The sequence below is a fragment of the Salmo salar genome, chromosome ssa28, assembly GCF_905237065.1.
Source record: "Salmo salar chromosome ssa28, Ssal_v3.1, whole genome shotgun sequence".
NCBI classification, from domain to species: domain Eukaryota; kingdom Metazoa; phylum Chordata; class Actinopteri; order Salmoniformes; family Salmonidae; genus Salmo; species Salmo salar.
The window spans coordinates 16,463,630-16,483,153 of record NC_059469.1 but is presented as its reverse complement, the minus strand read 5'-3'; the positions used below and the strand labels follow the sequence as shown (position 1 = coordinate 16,483,153).

General features: G+C 41.7%; 2 protein-coding genes across 6 annotated transcripts; one reads left to right on the top strand and one right to left on the bottom strand.

Moving 5' to 3' along the window:
* Positions 1-202: 202 nt before the first annotated feature.
* prkar1ab (protein kinase, cAMP-dependent, regulatory, type I, alpha (tissue specific extinguisher 1) b) lies at positions 203-11,782 on the bottom strand. Of its 4 annotated transcripts, none has more exons than XM_014179785.2 (11): positions 11,512-11,782; positions 7,701-7,938; positions 7,345-7,512; positions 7,012-7,103; positions 6,816-6,877; positions 6,663-6,709; positions 6,082-6,240; positions 5,762-5,822; positions 3,116-3,237; positions 2,949-3,030; positions 203-2,705 (listed from the first exon to the last, which is right to left on the bottom strand). In XM_014179785.2, the coding sequence occupies exons 2-11, from the start codon at positions 7,872-7,874 to the stop codon at positions 2,533-2,535; spliced, it is 1,140 nt and encodes a 379-aa protein (XP_014035260.1). In that variant the 5' UTR covers positions 7,875-7,938; positions 11,512-11,782; the 3' UTR covers positions 203-2,532. The 4 variants fall into 4 exon arrangements, with proteins under 4 accessions (XP_014035260.1, XP_014035259.1, XP_014035258.1 ...); XM_014179784.2 differs by lacking the exon at positions 11,512-11,782 and adding an exon at positions 11,221-11,407; XM_014179783.2 differs by lacking the exon at positions 11,512-11,782 and adding an exon at positions 9,362-9,501.
* Positions 10,342-19,349, top strand: LOC106589602 (WD repeat domain phosphoinositide-interacting protein 1). Of its 2 annotated transcripts, none has more exons than XM_014179780.2 (12): positions 10,342-10,712; positions 14,536-14,618; positions 15,296-15,465; positions 15,730-15,826; positions 15,911-16,008; positions 16,250-16,342; positions 16,936-17,006; positions 17,146-17,253; positions 17,440-17,604; positions 17,705-17,812; positions 18,049-18,194; positions 18,333-19,349. In XM_014179780.2, the coding sequence occupies exons 1-12, from the start codon at positions 10,636-10,638 to the stop codon at positions 18,449-18,451; spliced, it is 1,335 nt and encodes a 444-aa protein (XP_014035255.1). In that variant the 5' UTR covers positions 10,342-10,635; the 3' UTR covers positions 18,452-19,349. The 2 variants fall into 2 exon arrangements, with proteins under 2 accessions (XP_014035255.1, XP_014035256.1); XM_014179781.2 differs by lacking the exon at positions 10,342-10,712 and adding an exon at positions 11,406-11,687.
* Positions 19,350-19,524: the final 175 nt, after the last annotated feature.

Below are 19,524 nucleotides of genomic sequence, written 5' to 3'. Positions count from 1 at the left end.
CAATAAAACAGAATGTCAAGAGGCCCTCCTGGAGATTTGCCTTCACCTGTCCTGTTTTCTCGGATCAACGTGGGTATAGTGAGTAAAGGAAACCACTGAAGAATATTGAGAAGAGGTACTAAACTGCCCTCCAGAGTTAGGACTATTCATTAATATTATAGTAGGGACATATTCAGACAACCAATGAGTAAATGACTCAGTCTGTGACTTTACCTTTTATTGCTTAAACTGCCATCTGGAACAATCTATACCAAAAGGATAAATGTCTTTGCACATACAGGAAGTCAAACCGAGTACAGTCATTTGGTAGAATATAAAAAGAATGGTCCTCAGATGACCTGCAGCTCTCAGAGCCTGCTGCAGGCCGCGCAAACTTGCTGAAGGTCGGGCTAGCAGGAGTGCCTACGCCCAGGTTACATAAGCTAAGGCAAACTGGGTCAATTGCAGTGTGCCTACTAGTTAGTAGTAATCTTGTGGTGATGTGTTTTACCACATCAGTACTTCTATGTGATTGCTATGTGACAGAAGAAACACAAGCAAATCATTGGTGGGAGTTTGAACTGTCAGCAAATTGACAACTGCAAAATTCCATAACATCAACTGAATCTGAAAGCACTACAAAAGTTTTGGACCAAGTAGGCAACACTGCAATCGACTCAGGATCATGTTGACTGGTTTTGGACATACAAACAAGCGGTTACACAAGTCAATCCATCCATCCAATCAGCCATACTGTTTTGTACACAAGATTAAGATTGGAAACATGACAGAGCCTAAACAAGGAGAACACCTCAGAAAGGGATAATAGCATTACAGTATGTAAGGGTACTTTCTGTAAGAAGGGGGTGAGGGGCAAGCTGTGAGGCAGGAGTGCAAAGGAATACAACCTTGAGACTATAGATTTCTGCAGGAGTTAATAGGGGGAAAAAAATGCTAAATACATTTGACGGAATTACATTGCATTCTTAAGATTCAAGGGGTGAAACTGTTTGACCAACACAGGGAATACCAGTTTGAGAATACTCTTTCATTCACACCATCTCATCACTTTACATTATGCTGTAGGTAAGCATAAAGTAGATCACAGATTGTTTCAAAAACACATTCAAATAATTCTTACAAAGCTTTAAAGCGGCTTCGCTGTTAAAATAAATATGTAATCTTAAAACGCAAGACAATTTAATCTGATGTCTGAGTCACCAGTCACTGGGATTCTTTTGCTTTTTTAAATTCAGCGCTCAAATACATAAATAATTAAAAGTCTTAAACCCATAAAACAATCTACAATTTGGAGACTTAAAATGCTAATTATTTTAAAGCCCTTTTGCCTACTTTTAAAAGGTTAACCCATGACATTTTTCACAATACAACTACATACTGTTTTGTCGGTTGACAAGAAGCATTTATTTACGCTGTGGCACTGAACACCTAAAATAGAATTTATGGAAAAATAAGCATTTACAAAAAGACATTTAAAACATACTTAAGATTACCATCACTCCAAACCATAGCGTAACATTAGTTTGTTCAGTCAATAAAGATAATACCTTTAATAATAATAGAATAACTATATAATAATTCTGTTAAAAAAATTATAGTGATGAAATTATTTGGTGTATACTGAATAATTATGAATACTGAAATAGACTAATACTGCCATGTTTTCCCCCCATTGTAGCCAATAATGTACCAACCAATCAGAGGTGAGTGTTAACATGGTGATAGATACTTCTTGTTTTGAGTTCCACTGTTTCGGACTATAGAATAAGAATCTATGACTTCCGAGTTGTGAAAAGAATTATAAAATAATTATCAACATTTGGCACTAGTTTGATCGCTGTTCAACAGAAAACCTTCTGGTTGCATTAAGTTGTACAAACGCTCTCAAACTAGATAAAACAATAGTGAATTAGATTGATGGAACAATCAATGGAAACAATATGAGAAATGTCAAAATAAATTTGATTTAATGTAGCAATGGAGGATAAACAGGCGATCATAACATGAAAGCTACATAAGAAATTAGATGCAATTCTTATGCTTCCAGCATTCTTTTCATTCTGAAAGGAACATTTTTATAATTTTGTGAGAACGCCAAACTTGACACTTTTATATGGAACCAAAATATCTGCATAATATTCATCATGGATCCTTACTTCACCATGTTTGATTGTCCCATCTTATCATTGGCCTGTCCTAACCTCGGCCAATCCCCTACTGAATCACCGTTCGTGTTTAAATTAGAGTAAAAATATATATATATATATATAAAAAAAATATATAAGTGAATGTAGTGAAAGCATACTGTATGAAGCTGGTACATGTAACAAACTGTAACATAACTGTTCCTGTATGGGTGACTAGGATGGCTAGGTGATGGGTAGCATAAAATGAATATGTGTAAAAAAAAAAAGGCTAAAGCAAACGGAAGATCAAATTAATTGACATTGAAGCAAAATTGCATTGGTGGACCCTGGGTCTAAAAGAGGGGGGGGGGGGGGGATTAGGGGGTACAGGGGGTGGGGAAACCCCTCAGACAGACAGTGAAACGAAGCTGTTGTACTGTTGGATGTTGCGTTTGAGAATGTCCGAGCAGGGTCCTAGGACGCGTTCGAACCGTGGTCGGTCCAGCTTCACACACTTCAGAGGACCGCGGGCGACCACAGTGGCAGCACGGGGACGGTTCATCAGCAGAGCAATCTCACCTGGAGGAACGGAGTACATGGTCAATACAAAACAGGCCTCACAGATTGGGTTAATTTCTGCTAATATAACATCTAAATATGTAAGAGGCTTGCCAAATCAGGTTAGAGCTTTGTGCTTTTCTCATCATATCACCTTAAAAATGTGAGATTCAGGCTTATATAGTGCATATACAAACAAATTAAGAAAGAAAGAAAGCTGATGAGAAGAGAGGGAGAGCTGAAGCCTGAGCAGGTTCTTCTTACCAAAGTAGTCAGACGGTTGTAATCTCCCAACCTCCACAAACTCCTCGTTCTCAGAGCGACGCTGCAACACAGCTGCAGAACCCTACAGAACACACCAACATCAGGATCCTGTTCAGTAGGGGGAATTGAAAAAAAAACTAAATGAAACCCTAGAGTGAAGTACATACCTCCAGTATGATGAAGAACTCGTCGCCAGGCTCTCCCTGCACCACGATCTTCTGTCCGTCATCAAACTGCACCGGCTCCAGAGAATCAGCCACCGTCAGACGCTCCCATTTGTCCAGAGACTCTGAGGGGATGGAATCACAAGACAGAGACGTAAGTGACATCACAATAAAGAGACCATACACTGTACAGTACACCTAGGTGGTGGACGAAGAGTTGATAACGTGTCTTGAAAGCCACTGTATGCAAGTGGCTATAATCAGGGCCTGCTAAATGAGGGTAGATTTTGGCCTTGGTGGGTAAGATGTCTATTTCATTAATCACGTTGCCGGGCGGTCAGGCCTCCACAATGCAAGCATTTCACTTACATTTGTGAATAAAACTTGTCAAGTATGATCACATTTATAGTCAAATGCTGCAGTAGCTGTTATCAAAGTATTTCTGCCATGTTTCATAGATGGGAAAATAATTGCTAAAAGTACTACGAATCCTATCCCACCTCGCGCTGCAACACTGCCTGGCTGGGGGCTGCGCGCACATGAAGAGCTGAGTAAAATATTCATTTTTAGAAACGCTGCGCATAGGCATAAAAGTTGGTCTAATTTACTTGAAACGAAAGTCTACTGAACTGAGACTTTGTCCTTGTGTTTCTTGGCTATTGACATAGTTTTGTTCACAAGCTGGGTTGTTTTTCCAATGTTTGAGTTTCAACTTCTAGGGAAGAGAAGATAACGCTATTTATTACCTGTCAGACTCAGTCTCACAGGCACAAACATGACTGGAGTTGCATTACCACGGTAACATCCTGCATTTTTGTCTCATATAATATTTTGGTTAAAAGACTCAGGTCATAAAAAATGTAATGAAACAAATACCAAATTTCTTCTTACTAAAAATACATGTATTGTTTTCGAAACATTACAAAAGCATGCTCATCAGTTTTTTTGTGTAACTTTAGCAGAAAATAATCTATTTTGTCTGGTAAAAAATCTGAGTGAATGGTAGATTTTTTTTTATATCTTCTTGGGTATGACGCTACAAGCTTGGCACACCTGTATTTGGGGAGTTTCTCCCATTCTTCTCTGCAGATCCTCTCAAGCTCTGTTCTGTTGGATGGGGAGTGTCGCTGCACAGCTATTTTCAGGTCTCTCCAGAGATTTTCGAATCGGGTTCAAATCCGGGCTCTGGATGGACCACTCAAGGACATTCAGAGATTTGTCCGAAGACAACGCAGGTGTCACGTCCTGACCCTTGTAAGAAGTCATTTGCCATAGTAGAGTGGTCAGGGCGTGACAGGTGGTTGTGTTGGGTGGTTTTGGGTTTTCTGTTTATATGTGGGCTTTTTCTAGTATTCTACTTCTATGTTTTGTTTTCCAGGTTTTGGCCGGGTATGGTTTCCAATCAGAGGCAGGTGTCTTTCGTTGTCTCTGATTGGAAGCCATACTTAGGCAGCCTGTTTTGCTTTGGGGTTTGTGGGTAGTTGTTTTCTGTTTTGTATACGTACCTGATGGAACTGTTGGCTGTCGTTTTGTTATTTTGTTGAAGTGTTATCATAAATAAAAGAAATATGAGCACTTTACACGCTGCGCCTTGGTCCCCTTTCAACGACCCCTGTGACAGCAGGAGTGGCTTGGCTGTGTGCTTAGGGTCGTTGTCCTGTTGAAAGGTGAACCTTCACCCCAGTCTGAGTGCTTTTTCATCAAGCTCTCTGTACTTTGCTCCGTTCATCTTTGCCTCGATCCTGACTAGTCTCCCAGTCCCTGAAAAACATCCCCACAGCATGATGCTGCCACCACGCTTCACTGTAGAGATGGTGCCAGGTTTCCTCCAGATGCGACGCTTGGCAATCAGGCCAAAGAATTCAATCTTGGTTTCATCAGACCAGAGAATATTGTTTCTCATGGTTCGAGAGTCCTTTAGGTGCCTTTTGGCAAACTCCAAGCGGGCTGTCATGTGCCTTTTACTAAGGAGTGGCTTCTGTCTGGCCGGGTGGCCAGCTCTAGGAAAAGTCTTGGTGGTTCCAAACGTCCTCCCATTTAAGAATAATGGATGACAATGTGTTCTTGGGGACCTTCAACGTTGCAGAAATTTCTTGGTACCCTTCCCCAGATCTGTGCCTCGACACAATCCTGTCTCGGAGCTCTACGGACAATTCCTTTGACATCATGGCTTAGTTTCTGCTCTGACATGCACTGTCAACTGTGGGACCTTTTATATAGACAGGTGTGTGCCTTTCCAAATCATGTCCAATCAATTGAATTTACCACAGGTGGACTCCAAGTTGTAGAAACATCTCAAGGATGATCAATGGAAACTGGATGCACCGGTGCTCAATTTCACATCTCATAGCAAAGGTGTCTGAATACTTAAGTAAATAAGGTATCTGTTTTTTATTTTTAATACATTTGCTAAAATTTCTAAAAACCTGTTTTCACTTTGTCATTATGGGCTATTGTATGTAGACAATCAATTTTAGAATAAGGCTGTAACATAACATAATGTTGAAAAAGTCAAGGGGTCTGAATGCACTATACATGCCACAGTGGCTGGTGGACCATTTTTTTTTTTAACATTGGCTATTATTATTATTATTATTATTATTATTATTAGTAGAAATGTCAAAAAGCAAAATAAACAGTGAACCTTACCTAAGATGGAAACTTTGCTGAGGAACTCCTCGTACATCTTCCTCTTCCTCAAAGTGCTTCCCTGTGAAGAATAACAACAAGTCATAATGTTTATTCCTGAGTTCTGACAATTGTTGTAAGCCTTCAAAAACATCATGCATAAACTGGTCATACAGCTAACCTTTTGTAGTTGTCTGTATTTTCCATTTGTAAAATCCAGCAGGTATAAAAAAAAAAAATGCAGCATTTCTACATGTCCTTACTCATCGTTAATCACTCCAAAAGTAAATCAAAGCATGTCAGTCAGGTGAAGTGTCAGAGCAGAGCAGGACGAGGCTCACCATGAGTATCCTCCTGTAGCTGTCTCTGTCGATGCCCCACAGTTTGACGTTGCTCTTGGCTCGGACGGTGGCAGCCCTGGGGGTCCCGTAGATCAGAGCCAACTCTCCGAAGCTGCCCCCCTCCCCAATACTGGTCACCCACTCGTTGTTCACATACACCTGGAAGGAGGGGGGAGAAGGGTATTTAGACATTAAGATCAGGTAAGGTCAGCGTGTTACTGTCGCTATTAAGATGCTGTTGACTGCCTATGTGTATGTCGTTTCTTGTATTATATAGAAAGGATGCGACGTAGCCATATAATTACAACACTAGATCTATGAGAGTAGGCATTGCTAAGGTAACAGATAATAGGGATCTGAATAGCGAAGTAACATATGACAAAAAAAGAAGACAGAACAGTCTAAAAAGACAGTTGCAAAAATAAGCCTGTCATATTCAGGAGGGAAAGAAAACAAGACAAGCTTTCAACTTGGGGGCCTGTTTTCTTTCAAACTGGAATGCTTGTGTGAGAATGTTTGTTTATTAATACAAGAGTCATTGTGCAAAAATGTGTGTTCCTAAAATACATCAAGAGACTTACATCCGTCTCTCCTTGGTCGATGACGTAGAAATTATCTCCCTCATCACCTGAGAGAGAAGGAAGACATTGTTAATCTTTTCTCTGGAATAAAAAGACACTTCAGTTCTACTTGAATTTCCACTGAATCTAAAGGACAATGAGAACCTACTGTACCTTGCATAATAACAGTCTCTCCAGCGATGTAGGTAACTGAAAACATGGCGTCAAAGATGTCGCTGTGAATAAAGATCGTGTTTGTAAAGTTTCAGGTTTGTGGCATGATCAGTGGGATTGATCTAAACTCACATTGACAACCAATCTTTACAGACAAATCAAAGACCATTAACAACAAAGCGTGTTAACAACATACCTCCTCTCATTGTCATCCAAGTGAGAGAAAAGCACATTCTTTTCGATAGCTTTAGCTAGGGCAGCCATTGTTTTGTAGTCTTTAGGAATGACCTTGAAAACAAAACCATCCATGATTAAGCAAATCACCCTAAGTATTCACAAAATCTCCAGCCAGCCTATAGATATGACTGTAAGTAGAGAATATTGTTTTGAGGGCTGGTCTAAATGACTGCGTTTTGTCAGATGCTTTGTTTTAGTAGAGCCATGTGTTTCAAGATTATGTACGTTTTTATGTGTGCAGTTGTGTGTGTGTGCGTACAGTATGTTGTTAAGAGTGTGTGTGTATCCTCACCTTTCTGACATAGGATGCAGCGTCCTCCTCTGTGTAGACCTCAGCGCTGATGGCTCCTCTCCGCCGGCGACCCTTGACAACAGGGTTCATGGGAGGAGACACCTCCTCATCCCGGGAGTCAGAACGGCTGCTGGCCTTCTGCTGGTTCAGGATTTGCTTGGCCTCCTCCTGCATGGTTCACAGGTCAGAGTTCACACAGCCAATCAGCTGCCAGGGCAAGACTTTACAATACAAAGGCACTACAATTATAAAACTAGTTTCATGGAAGGCCATGGGCCTGGAGGAACACAGCTGGATGATGCGCACAGTTGAACACACACACACACGCACACGCCACCCTACCAGCCCAGACTCACCTTCTCCAGCCTCTCGAAGTACTCTCTGAGGAAGGCCATGGGTCTGTCAGGCCGGGAGGTACACAGCTGGACGATGCAGTCCTTCAGCAGCTGCTGGATGTTGTGTTTCTGCACGTACAGCTCACACTCCCTCAGACTCCTCTCCTCCTCGCTGCTCGTACTGCCCGACGCCATCACGATTGAAGACGCGCTACTGCTCTGCTACGACCTGGTGAACTGGCGAACTCTGGCCTCTAAACTAGAGATTGAGAGAGACAACTTGGATTGTTACTTCTACTACGCATATATATATATTTTTTAAAGAGTTACAATCTTCTTCTAATGTGGTTGTTATAGTCTTATAACATCTGATAACTGACTAATATGCAGATGCGAGAGAGAGGAAGAGAGGGAGGGACTCATTGGAAGGGATTAGAGGAAGGGAGGGAGAGTGTGAGACAGAAAGAAAAAGAGACAGGCATTTCAGGGATGCTTGAGGGTAACTTGTCATATGATGTAATTAAGTCTTAAAATGGTGGTAAACAGATAGGCCCAAACAACAAAACAAACTGTGTCCTTGTTTGACGGGAGAAGAAAAGTTACATTTCTTATCAGTTTCATCATGTTGCGGTCAAAATTACTGTATATCATATGCCATTTAAATAGGACCATGTCATTACTAATCTGTCAAAGTAGATTTAGATTGATAATATTGACCAAAAAAAATGGAGCTAGTAGCAAGTACGACATGCTGCTTTACTTCAAAAGAGAGGATCTAGTGCATTGGTCACGTTAGGTACACCACCAAAGGGTTGCATTGTACACTAAGTACAGATCATGAAGAGTCAAATTATATAAACAACCATTTACATCAAGTATCAATAAAATAAATAGTTAGCCGAGCTACTGCTGATTGGGATTTCAGACAGTTCTTGAATGTCCTGCTATCTAGCAATGCTTTTTGCTCTGGCGTTTTCAATACTGCCCATGAACTGTCTCCTGGAATAATATGACAGATCCCCCACCAAAAAGAAAAACATTCAAAATGACCTTGCTTTCAAAACGTTGACTGGAGCAGTAACGTTACAACTTCGATAAAATAGAAGGCAAACTATGGTTGGCTACCAACAAACATGGAAAACAAGGTACATTTCGGGGGCATCAATGCTAGCTAGCCAGCCACCTCTGATAATATAGCTGTTAAAGATACAACACTGCGTTAACTAGGAGCATAAGAGATGACAGCAACCAATACCTAACTGGCCTAGGCTATAATACCGTAGCTAACGTTACTAGAGTTAATACGCATCAGATGGCTGTTTGATCGCAGTTTACTGGTACGTTAGCTAACTTAAATAAACATAATCATGACGAAGCTAACTTGCTAAAACTGTATTGATGGATATCAAATCTATCAACCAGCTAGGTAGCTAGCTAGAAAACTAGTTGGCATTTTGGCCTGCAAAGCCAGTCAGTCCAGAGATACTTCAGTTCTGGCCAGTCTTGCCAATGACGCCATCTTGAGCTCTATCATAAACAAATACAAGGCGGAGGCTACATATCCCGCGATCGCAAATGGCATCAATTTCAAACAATGTGCGCAATACTTACAACAATCCGCAAATTATTGGCGAGCCCTTTCGACACTAACTCGGTTTTGGATGTTATTTCCACAAGCTTACCAAAAAATCTCTCTTCGATTTTTCCAAAAACTTGGACCGCTGCCCCACCGGATATGGGTTTAGAACCAATCACGAACCGTCATTGACGTCAATTCGCCTCATTCTGACACGTGAGCCGTAACCCTTGGCAACCTTAAAGGGGAACGCATGGAAATCATGACGTCAATGGGAAATCAATAGCAGATATAAGGACCTGATAGCCTCATATTAATTTCCCATGAACAGTGGAGCGTCCTCTATTCAAATAATATTAAATGTATGAATATTTTGGGAGGATATTGTTGTTTTATGAAGATAAATGTTCTGCGCACTGTACTTCAGCAGTTTAACCTTAATATAAACAATATATGGCTGATCGCGGTGCCATTGGATTAGATTATGTTTAATGACAGATCAGCCAAGGAATATGTATAATGCATTGTTGTACAGATGTAGGATCTTAATTAGAGCCAGGTTGCTACAGCAGTAAAATAATCCTGGAGCAACAGGAAATGTTAATTATTCAGTGGATTATAATTAAAGTACATTTTTGTAGGGCTCGATACCCTTTTCGTTAGGGCATATCAAGTCTGAAATTTCAAAGTGGAAATTACAGACTTTAGAAGCCTTTTTAAAACTCAAATACACTACAAATGTGCATTTCCTGCTGTGCAAGAAAATTCCCAGAAACAAAAGAGTGATCAATTTAAGTAAAATCCTATGTATGTGTTGCTTTTGTGCAAACTCTGCAAAGCTTCACATAGAGAGATGTAGCAAAGATGCGGTCAGCAAAACACTTGATGGGTTCATCCAATCAAAACAATCAAAACAATTCCTCGTGCCCGAAGAAGGTAAAGTGAACCAATCGCAATCGTGTAATTTAGAATGGGCGGTGCTCTCTGGACTGTTTTCTTGTAAACCAATCAGATACAAGTTATGAAAAGGTCGGCCAATCTGAGTGGTGCAGAGGTAATGTTCTAACCAGCCAATAGAAAAGTCACGCATACAGCCCTCAGCGGTTTTTGTTTCACTTGTTGGTCTCCTGTTATTTATTGATGTTAAGGATAAAAACAGAACAATACAAGTGCCTTCCTCAAACAGTAAAACAAAAACAATAACAGGGAATTATAGTTTCAGGATTCAAACCAGCCGTTTGTAATTTGTATAGCATTTATTACATTGTATTAACTCATCTCTAGCGCAAACGTGTGTAGAGGAGCTGGGTTTCGGAGTGATCGATCAGATCCCAGCTCTGCAAACTAGGGCAGTGGAGCAGGATAATAACCGTGGACGAGATGGAGGACCGGGAGACATTCGACGGTCCAGGAGGGCCACAAGACTTGATCAGTTCCTCGTTCAACCAGGACACCACGTAATCTAGCGGATTCTACTTGTCATACTGCTAGATATATTCTTGCATAATCTAGGGCCGAAGTATTTCCTTATGCTTCCAGCTATAATATGGTCTGTAGCAGAAATATGTTACTGTAAGAATTGTATCTTCCAACCTCACCTACTTGTGCATTTTGTTTATCCAATTGTCCCATGGTGTCTCTTCAACACAGTTCCTAAAATATAGGTTACTAGCTTGTGAAGTAGGCCACCACACTACGAAGGCCTATTGGTGGCCAAAGAAAAGTATCCAAGCTAGATTTGACCTACAGTGGAGATACTGGTCAGCAGACTACACACTAAAAACAAATGGTTCTATATAGTGCCAAATCATTTTCGAACGCTTTTAAAACACGGAAGCCAAACGCGAAAACTATGGACACAACTCCGCGCTCGGACATGATCATAATTAATATGTGCGCCACCAGAAAGGGGATAGGGGATTTTAGAATCACTTAAAATATGGGCTGTGTTTCGTGTAGACTTACCCTGGCGTGACGTTTTGATAACCATGTAAATCTCTCTCGGATAAGGCGATTTATCAATATATTCGGCTGTATTTACTCTCAGATTCGGAAATGCTCATTAGCGTCAAAAGAGACATCATGCAAAACTACAAATCCCTATATGCTCCTGCACGTTCTCTAGCTGACACTTTTGCTAACATGTATTTTGTCAATTTAAAACTAGCATGAGACAGTTCACATAATTTTCCATTTAAAGAAATGTAACCAAGTTATTGATTAATACATTTAGATTGTTAATCCAGAGATTCTTACCTTCGCTTCGGCATTCTTGTCCATATCATCATGGCATTTTTAGTTCTTTATGATAGCCACATTAGCAGCTAATCAGCATTTAATGTTTTTTTATGGGGGGTAAGTACAGGCAATATCTTGATAAAAGTCACCTTGTCCTGGAGAGATTTACGTGGTTATCAAAATGTCAAGCCAGGGTAAGTCTACACGAAACACAGCCCTTATTTGAAGTGTTTATAAATTCCCCTATGGGAAAAATGAATGGTGGAAAAACGATTGGAACCATTTCCCTGTTTGACTGCTATGTTTTATGGGCATTATGACTCTTACTGTGGTACTCTTTTATGCCATAATTTACTTGAATGGAGACGCCTGTTCTATTCATTCTTATATCTATTGTAGAGCTGTACGAGTTTTTTTACGTTTTGGTTTGATAGCCATATTATATTATAAAAATTCCACAGGTTTTATTATGTTTAATAACAAGTTGAAATAGGTGTGCTAGCTCTGGAACTGCTGGGGGTCCCTGGGGAGAGAATTGAGAACTACTGACTAGTCAACTGTTCATAAAACACGGTCACTGGCCTAAGTCATATACTGTATAACATATGATAGCATAACACAACATTTTAGATCAACTGGAATGACACTCACTCACGGTTGCACAAAAAGATCTGTGAGCAAACCAAGCCCCAAAATATTCTAATGAGCCGCCACCCCTACATTTGAATTATCACAAAAAAAGGAAATAACCTTTTTTTGAACTGCAAATAACTATTGAAGGGTTCTTTGGGTTAGTATGGTTACACATAGAACCATCACTCTTCGCAAAGAACACTTGAGGAACCCACATTTTTTTGTGTGTATTGTGCAAGTCTGGTATTTGTCTCAGATGATGACACATGCAATGCGTTTTGGAACTGTCAAATACTATCACAACTGCATGAATGGGGCGGTTGGATGTATTGGGTTATGGCAACATTAGTGTGAGTGATAAAGGAGCATCCAGACACTTGATCTACAGGTCAATTACAGGTGTAATAACAGCTGCATGGCTGGGGTCTGGCGTCGTAAACAATCCAGGTGGTCAAACAGACACATTGACATTAAATCTCTCCCATTTTCAATCTTTCTCAGCAGTTAGGCTATAAGTTGCCTGGCTGGGCAAGGACCTATATCCAACTGAACCACTCACCTGATCAACTCTGGGTAGCGGTTGCCCTCAGGCACAGATCTAGGATCAGCTCACCCTCCCGATAGCGTAACCTAAACCATACAGGAGGAAAACATTAAACTGATCTTAAATCAGTGTCTATTCTAGATTGAATATCCTATATTATCCTACTCCATCCTATTCCATCTGTTGACAGACGCCTGCCCCTCCTTTTCTCTACACAGTATTTCTGTATATGCCCATAGATAGTGTGCTTGATTATCAGTGCTGTTTGAAGTGCTTAGGGTGATTACATCCTTTCGCAACAGCGAATGGGGATCTTAAAAAAAGAAAATAATAATAATAATACATGACCTGATTCAACTCTTACTGTGTTGGCTATACAGCACACTGTGTATCCTTAATTTCCCCATGACTGCTATATATAGCTCACTGGGTAGTGAGGCATTGCACATATTCCCTACACTTCCCGGTCAGCCGAGTGTGTGTATGCTTAGAAAACAACATCCTCTGCCTTTAGTGGTCCAATCAGCCTTTCCACTCATAAACATTGTGTCATCTAATTTTTTATTGTATGTTTTTTTCTGTTATATGTGCATTTATTTCCATAGCTTAAGACCCCTATGGTTTATGATTTACATAGATTATGGCACCACAAGTTAACATCTACAGTACCAGTCAAAAGTTTGGACACACCTACTCATTCAAGGGTTTTTCTTTATTTGTACTATTTTCAACACTGTAGAATAATAGTGACGACATCAAAACTATGAAATAACACATATGGAATCATGTAGTAACCAAAAAAGTGTTAAACAAATCAAAATAGATTTTAGATTCTTCAAAGTAGCCACCCTTTGCCTTGATGATAGCTTTTCACACTCTTGGCATTCTCTCAACCAGCTTCATGAGGAATGCTTTTCCAACAGTCTTGAAGTAGTTCCTACATATGCTGAGCACTTGTTGGCTCCTTTTCCTTCACTCGGCCCAACTCATCCAAAACCATCTCAATTGGGTTGAGGTCGGGTGATTGTGAAGGCCAGGTCATCTGATGCAGCACTCCATCACTATCAAATTTGGACTCATCAGACCAAAGGACAGATTTCCACCGGTCTAATGTCCATTGCTCGTGTTTCTTGGCCCAAGCAAGCCTCTTCTTATTATTGGTGTCCTTTAGTAGTGGTTTCTTTGCAGCAATTTGACCATGAAGGCCTGATTCACGCAGTCTCCTCTGAACAGTTGAGGTTGAGATGTGTCTGTTACTTGAACTCTGAAGCATTTATTTGTGCTGCAATCTGAGGTGCAGTTAACTCTAATGAACGTATCCGCTGCAGCAGAGGTAACTCTGGGTCTTCCTTTTTGTGGCGGTCCTCATTAGAGCCAGTTTCATCATAGTGCTTGATGGTTTTTCCGACTGCACTGCTCTTGAAATTTTCCGCATTGACTGACCTTCATGTCTTAAAGTAATGATGGACTGTCATTTCTCTTTGCTTATTTGAGCTGTTCTTGCCATAATATGGACTTGGTATTTTACCAAATAGGGATATCTTTTGTAGACCACCCCTAACTTGTCACAACACAACGGATTGGCTTAAATGCATTAAGAAGGAAAGAAATTCCACAAATTAATAGGGCACACCTGTTAACTGAAATGCACTCCAGGTGACTATCTCATGAAGCTGGTTGAGAGAATGCCAAGAGTGCTCAAAGCTGTCAAGGCAAAGGGTGGCTACTTTGAAGAATCTCAAATATAAAATATATTTTGATTTGTTTAACACCAGGACTGAGTTTGGGAAAGTCTGATAAAGAGTATACACATAGTGGGCACCATCTTGGATGTGTAATAACAGTTGGGTCGCTTTGTGTCTCAGGTCTCTATCAGTGGGCACTAAGTCAGGCTACAGACTCTTCTCTGTCACCTCGGTGGACAAGATGGACTGCATCCATGAAGGAGGTGAGTGAGTTTCCTTATAGCCTGTGTGTACTGGTAGCTAGTATCTACAGTTAAACACTGGCAGATGTTCACTAAACTGGTATCATAGGACAGGGACAAAACAAGCACCTAGTAAGCTGTGGTCAGGTCAACCAGCGTGGTTGTACAGTAGTCTCTGTAACCAGAGAACAAGTTGTTCTAAGCTGACACAGTCCACCCTCTCCCACTTATGTAAGCAATGGTAGTGAGTAATGTGTTACACCATAAGCCTGTTCCCAGTAATGCATTCTACAAGTATTTTATCAGTGTTTCATATCACGGTGAGAGGAAAGTGTCAGCGTATTAATGTTTTGGTATGAGTGTCAAATCAAAAAAATCAAATACAATTTTGTCACATGCGCCAAATACCGTGAAATGCTTACTTACATGCCCTTAACCAACAATGCAGTTTTAAGAAAAATAAAAGTTCCGAAAATATTAAACTATGAAATGAATGTGATGGAATGTGCGCCTGCGTGAGTGTGTATGTGTTTGCGTGTCTGTGCATGTGTGCTCTATGCATATGTTTACCTGTGTGTGTGTGTGTGTGTGTGTGTGTGTGTGTGTGTGTGTGTGTGTCTTCTATGCAAATCGTTTTTATATAAGCACATCTATGTGATTTAACCCTTCCCACCCACTTCCTTCCCTCCCTTTCCCAGTGGAGTGTCCAGACGTGTGCATCGTGGAGCGGTTGTTCTCCAGCAGTCTGGTGGTGGTGGTCAGTCTCTCCATGCCCCGACGTATGAACGTCTACCACTTCAAGAGGGGAACAGAGATCTGCAACTATAGCTACTCCAACAACATCCTCTCAGTCAGGCTCAACAGACAGGTAATGGCCATCGGAGGCCCCATTCCAAACCCACTCCTCACCCCTATCCCTAGGTCAGATTGAGGCCCACCTGAGAGGGATTCCCATTCCAAACCCACTCCTCACCCCTATCCCTAGGTCAGATTGAGGCCCACCTGAGAGGGATTCCCATTCCAAACCCACTCCTCACCCCTATCCCTAGGTCAGATTGATGCCCACCTGAGAGGGATTCCCATTCCAAACCTTATAGCTCTGCAGTAACGTTTCTCTCTCCGTCCCCTGTAGAGGCTGGTAGTGTGTCTGGAGGAGTCAGTCTACATCCACAACATCAAAGACATGAAGCTGCTCAAGACGCTGCTCAACATACCACACAACCCCTCAGGTACTGAATACACACGTAGGCACGCGATGCGTACCCTCAACTATGCTCCGTTTTTAAACACAGTCACACCCTCCAACCCGTCAGGTCTCTGTGCCCTCTCTGTGAACCATGGAAACTCCTACCTGGCGTACCCTGGCAGTCAGACCATCGGAGAGATCATGGTTTATGACGCCAACAACCTGGTAAGACCTGACATTCAAACTTCTTCTGCCACCGCTGCTATTCAAGTCAGTCTACACAGCACAACGCAGGGGGTATTCATGTTGATCTCAATGGCAGCTTGCGATTAGGTAGTAGAGTGTTTGCAGTGGTAGTGGAAATGCCTTAATACTTTTGAGTACATGGAGTACAGTCATTGCATGTCACGGCTGTTGAAGTGGTCGCAGGTTAATGTCAACGACGTATGACCTGTGTGTTCCTCAGAGGACGGTGACGATGATCCCAGCCCATGACAGTCCCCTGGCAGCTCTCACATTCAACGTGTCAGGAACTAAACTGGCCAGCGCCTCTGAGAGGGTGAGTCTGACTGTTCCTCCCTCTCTCTTTTTGTTTATCTCTGCCTGTCTTTCTACTGTATCGCTCTCTATATACACTGAGTATACCAAGCATTAGGAACACCTTCCTAATATTGAGTTGCGTTCCACAGGGTTGCTGGCCCATGTTGACTCCAATGCTTCCCACAGTTGTGTCAAGTTGGCTGGATGTCCTTTGGGTGGTGGAGCATTCTTGATACACACAGGAAACTGTTGAGCATGAAAAACCCAGCAACGTTGCAGTTCTTGACACAAACCGGTGCGCCTGGAACCTACTTCCATACCCTGTTCAAAGGCACTTCAATCTTTTGTCTTGCCAATTCACCCTCTGAATGGCACACATACACAAGCCATGCCTCAATTGTCTCAAGTCTTAAAAATCCTTCTTTAACCCGTCTCCTCCCCTTCATCTACACTGATTGAAGTGGATTTAACAAGTGGCATCAATAAGGGATCCTAACATTCACCTGGTCATGGAAAGAGCAGGTGTTCTTAATGTTTTGTACACTCAGTGTGTCACTCCCTTTCTCTGTGTACAATAGTTCTGTCTGACCATCTCCTCCTCCTCCTCTCCAGGGTACAGTGATCCGAGTGTTCACCATCCCAGAGGGACAAAGACTGTTTGAGTTCCGCAGAGGGATGAAGAGGTCAGATTATGACAGACAGACTACAGACACACACACACACACACACACAATACTTTAGAATGTCTCCCACTATAAGGTTTTGTAGGGGTAGGTTTGGTCTCTTGAGGATGATGACTTTTACCATGTGTGTTTGTCTCAGGTACGTGAGTATCAGCTCGTTGTCCTTTAGTTTAGACGCTCAGTTCCTCTGTGCCTCCAGCAACACCGAAACGGTCCATATCTTCAAACTGGAACATCACAACCCCAGGTACACACGGTTTACTCCCTTTTGATTTTGTTGTGTTGATTGTGTTACAACCTGGCCCTTTCTTGTCCTCAGTGGCTAGTTGTCAGGAGTGGAAGATGCTTTGTGTTACAGTTGTCTTTGTAGTCAGTTGGGAAGAGGAGTGTGATTGACTTGTTGAGTGTGACTATGTCTCTTCTGCCTGTTTAGTCGAGCGGGGGAATCTCCTACGTGGGGTGCATACATGGGAAAGATGTTCACAGCAGCCAGCACCTACCTTCCCTCCCAGGTCTCTGACATGATGCACCAGGACCGGGCCTTCGCCACCGTGCGACTTAACATGTTCGGACTCAAGAACATCTGCGCCTTGGCCACGTAAGTCTGTGTGTGTTTGCGGGGGGGATGGTGTGTGTCTGTGTGCGTTTCGATGTTTGGTAACTCTTTATTTGATAGTTCTATTTGTTATGATTTTCAGGATTCAGAAGCTGCCTCGTCTGCTGGTGGCATCATCAGATGGACATATCTACATCTATAACATCGACCCACAGGAGGGAGGAGAGTGTGTGTTTGTCAGGAAACATAGGTGAATAAGTGTGTGAGCCTCAGGGTTGGGGTCAATTCCATTTCAATTCCAGGAAGTACACTGAAAGTCCCATTTCAATTCTCTTCAATGCTTTTCAATCAGGAATTTGGTTTACTTTCTGAATTGACTGGAATTTAAATAGAATATACCCAACCCTGGTGTGTGTGGAAGCATATTCGTATATGCGCTTCTGTGCGTGTGTATTTGCTCTCAGGCTCTCATTGTGTTTTCTCCAGACTATTTGAAGGAGATGAGGAGCCACAGGAAGAACAGGAAGAGGAGGAGCTTGAGGATAGAAGGTCCCTCCCACCGTCAAACAGCCCATCATATGCTGCCACTGTGGTTCTCCCCTCAACCCCACCCTCTTCTACCACTCTCACAGGTATTATGTGGATGTTTGGTTGTGTGTATGGTGTGTGTCTGTCTTACCTTGTGTAGTTTAGTCTGGTGATGTGACCTTTTGTCATCTCTCCTCTCTTTCCATCTTCTTCCTTCTCCGTTCCCTCAATCCTCCTCCCAGGCTACTCAGACAGAGGGGCTGAGAAAGGTGATGTGATCCCTGAACATGAGTTTACCAAGGGACCCGTCTGTCTGGATGACGAGAACGAGTTTCCTCCAGTCAGCAACCAGAGCAACTGACCCGACTCTTCCCGGGAACCAATCAACTGGAGCCATTCAAGCTAGAAGGGATATCAGTATTCAGAGAACTCCCCGCCCAGGTCCCACCCCCATGTCCCCAATGAACCAATCAGATGGGAGAAATGTAGATGCCACAATGGTGATTGGTTACTATTATGTGCCACTCAGAAGTAGTGTATGGATAGACAGTAGACCGGTCTCTGTACATTGTCTTATACCTGGCCCTGAAGATCAATATGAATAAAAACATTTCATTCCCTAACTATCAGAAGGAAAGGAGGTCTGGGCTCTGAAGTTGTAGCCTACCTCTAGTCTAATATTAACCAATATTAACATGGTTAAACAGGGACTTTAATATTTAATTGCATTCATATAGCGCTATTGAGAAGTGTTCAAAGTGCTTAACATTGTCAAAAGGGGAAGAGGCAAAACCATTCAATTGTACTTTTATAACCACTTAGTATCGTTTAGTGATATATAACACTGACTGGATAGTGAAGTCGGAGTCCTATTCTGCTGCTTGATGCAGATTGGCTAGAACCCAGTGTAGGGTGGCAGAGAGGGGCACAGAGACAGGCTTATCAGTGGGCTCTAGCTGTGGCACGCCCTGAGAGAGGAGGGAGGGAAGAGATAGAAAGAGGGGGGGCTGCTATCATATGTCTGAAGCGATAGTTTTCTAACAGCTCTAGGAAAAAAGGTGGAATGAAGAGTCAAATACTGAAATGTGAAAAACTGGAATATAGAACTGTATTATAGGATTGTACAGGTCCTTTTATTTCATTATTAACACCATTGACTACATAATATTGAATATTGTAACATTTCAGACATGACAGATGTTTTTACTTTGTAAAAAAATTATGATGACTTGTACTAAATACTCTTTTGGAATATGAAATTAGTATTATTCATCAATACATTAGATCTACAGTACGTAAGTGGTTTTGACGGAAAGTGATTTTTTATTGTTTGTGTATATATACATTTATACATATAGTATGTAAATAGCACACCTATTGTTATGATCCTGTGACTGATTTGCCAAAGGGTGGAGCTTTAAGAACACTCATGTT

What these genes read in the sequence shown, in the direction of transcription:
- prkar1ab (XM_014179785.2), bottom strand. Translation starts at nt 7,874, where the DNA reads ATGGCGTCGGGCAGTACGAGCAGCGAGGAGGAGAGGAGTCTGAGGGAG. An exon ending in TTGGATGACAATGAGAGGAG is followed by an intron (nt 6,878 to 7,011) that starts GTATGTTGTTAA and finishes CTTTATTCACAG; the next exon opens with CGACATCTTTGACGCCATGT. An exon ending in TCGACCAAGGAGAGACGGAT is followed by an intron (nt 6,241 to 6,662) that starts GTAAGTCTCTTG and finishes CCCTCCTTCCAG; the next exon opens with GTGTATGTGAACAACGAGTG.
- LOC106589602 (XM_014179780.2), top strand. Translation starts at nt 10,636, where the DNA reads ATGGAGGACCGGGAGACATTCGACGGTCCAGGAGGGCCACAAGACTTG. An exon ending in CATACCACACAACCCCTCAG is followed by an intron (nt 15,827 to 15,910) that starts GTACTGAATACA and finishes CCAACCCGTCAG; the next exon opens with GTCTCTGTGCCCTCTCTGTG. An exon ending in TTCCGCAGAGGGATGAAGAG is followed by an intron (nt 17,007 to 17,145) that starts GTCAGATTATGA and finishes TGTTTGTCTCAG; the next exon opens with GTACGTGAGTATCAGCTCGT.